We start from the raw sequence: 1,793 nt of genomic DNA on the forward strand, positions 1-1,793 counted from the left end.
ACCGGACTCGGTTCAGCTGTTACAGCCCATGTTGTGGATTCAGTACATCTCTTCAGCTGAGACACGCATAGGTTGCCACTCCTACGCGGCATCTTTTGGTTTGTTTTTCAAAGGAAATGAAATGACTGACTTGAGGATTAAAAAACCTGATAATTCACCCTCGGTGTTTTTTTGTGTTTGTGTTGTGATATCTTGACCTTTCAGGTCACCAAATCTTGTTATTTTAATTTCTGTCTGGAAGAATGTCTGAGCAAGGTAAATTGAACCAAGAGACAGCAGAGGAGGCTGCGAAAGAGCAGGAGGCTGCCATCTCCGAAGGGAACCTGGACAACTGTATCCTTAATAAATCCGAGAGCTCAGAAGTAGAGGAGAAGGAGGAGAAGCTGGGCGATGCCAAGACAGAGCTGCAGGTAAGAGAGGAATGGTGAATGGGCGCGGTGAATGTCAGTGCGTTCCCAGTGCCTTGCCATTTCCCTGAGCTCTTCCATTGCCTTCGCTTCCCCTGGTTTTTCTCAAATACTTTTGAGACTGTTTCTCTTTTTCAAATTATTTTTAATGTCTTTTTGGTCCTTTTATCCCCGTATAAAATAAATGCTGTGATTTGTTACTCCTTTCAAGCCCTTTAGGCTGCTCTCCACGTTACTCCTTTTCCTAAGCTGTTAATTTCTAGACATCTCTATAAAAGCTTGGTGAAACATTTGACTTGTTTTCCCCCTTTGGGGATTTAGAAAACTACCTTGATCTCATGACTTTACAGGTAATACTAATGAATAATTACTGAATGTGTGGTTTGGTTTGTAGGTGTTACTGCCAACAAAAAGTTGTTATGCAAAGCCTAAGAAGGTGATTGGATAAGACGACTTTATCAGATGAGGGGCTTTTAATCCTTTTTTGCTTGATTGAGTGTAAGAGTAAAGGGGGATGCTGCAGTTTAAGAGGAATTTGGAGAGGGGGAGCATTTCCTTAAGTATGCCTTTTCTTACGTTTTTAGTGTATGTGAAATTACAGAACACTGTGCAGTGGGATTTGTCATTTATACCTGTTCTTAAAATGAATCAAGTGATCCTTGGTTTTCCCGGCTTTCCAGACTGGGTTTGGGGAAGTTGGTTTTGCACTCAGCAACGGATTAAAAACGTAATGTAGGACTGATTTAGTCTGTGTTTATTGGCAATGCTCTTGTCATCCCCGTTTCCCACTGAAGCGGTAACTCTTTTTTTTTTTTTTTTTTTTTTTTTTTTTTTTTTTTTTTTTTTTTTTTTTTTTTTTTTTTTTTTTTTTTTTTTTTTTTTTTTTTTTTTTTTTTTTTTTTTTTTTTTTGCTATTCCCAGAAACGAGGTGCAAATCAAAACCAGCAAAAAAAGAGATCCAAGGTAAGGGTCCATTTCGATCAGATTGTCTTGCCTGCAAAGGCAGAGGACTTCTTCTAGACGGAATGTGTCAGGCTCCCCTCTATTTATCCATTGTACCTGTGCTGCTGGGCTCGCCGTGCGCTTGCCTGAGACAGCAGGTGTGCTGCTGTGCAGCGCTGGGTGAGGAGGAAGCTCCTTCCTTTTGCTTTAAGAATTAATGGTGTTTGTATTTGATTTTAATGAACTAATCTTGGCATAAAGAAGCAGAGACTGGCTAGCTTCCTAAGGGAGGGGAAAAATAGGAGTTTCTAGGAGTAACATCCCCTCCTCCTCCCCCCTCCCCCAAAACCTTCTTGTCGTTCTTCAAGTGCAGATCCATGGAACTTGTACATTTTATTGTCTGTGTTCCTTGGTTATGCTGCTGCCAGAAGAAGGGGGGGGGGG

General features: G+C 41.0%; 1 protein-coding gene across 1 annotated transcript in view; it reads left to right on the forward strand.

The window, feature by feature from the left end:
* ARPP21 (cAMP-regulated phosphoprotein, 21kDa) overlaps positions 1–1,793 on the forward strand; it is a 97,874-nt gene that overhangs the window by 1,839 nt on the left and 94,242 nt on the right. The window contains exons 3-5 of the mRNA XM_010136378.1: positions 205–410; positions 802–843; positions 1,329–1,370. Coding sequence (XP_010134680.1) covers positions 243–410; positions 802–843; positions 1,329–1,370 — 252 coding nt within the window. The 5' untranslated portion in view covers positions 205–242. The remainder of the gene's footprint in view (positions 1–204; positions 411–801; positions 844–1,328; positions 1,371–1,793) is intronic.

Source organism: Buceros rhinoceros, unplaced genomic scaffold (genome assembly GCF_000710305.1).
Source record: "Buceros rhinoceros silvestris isolate BGI_N320 unplaced genomic scaffold, ASM71030v1 scaffold7925, whole genome shotgun sequence".
Lineage (NCBI taxonomy): Eukaryota > Metazoa > Chordata > Aves > Bucerotiformes > Bucerotidae > Buceros > Buceros rhinoceros.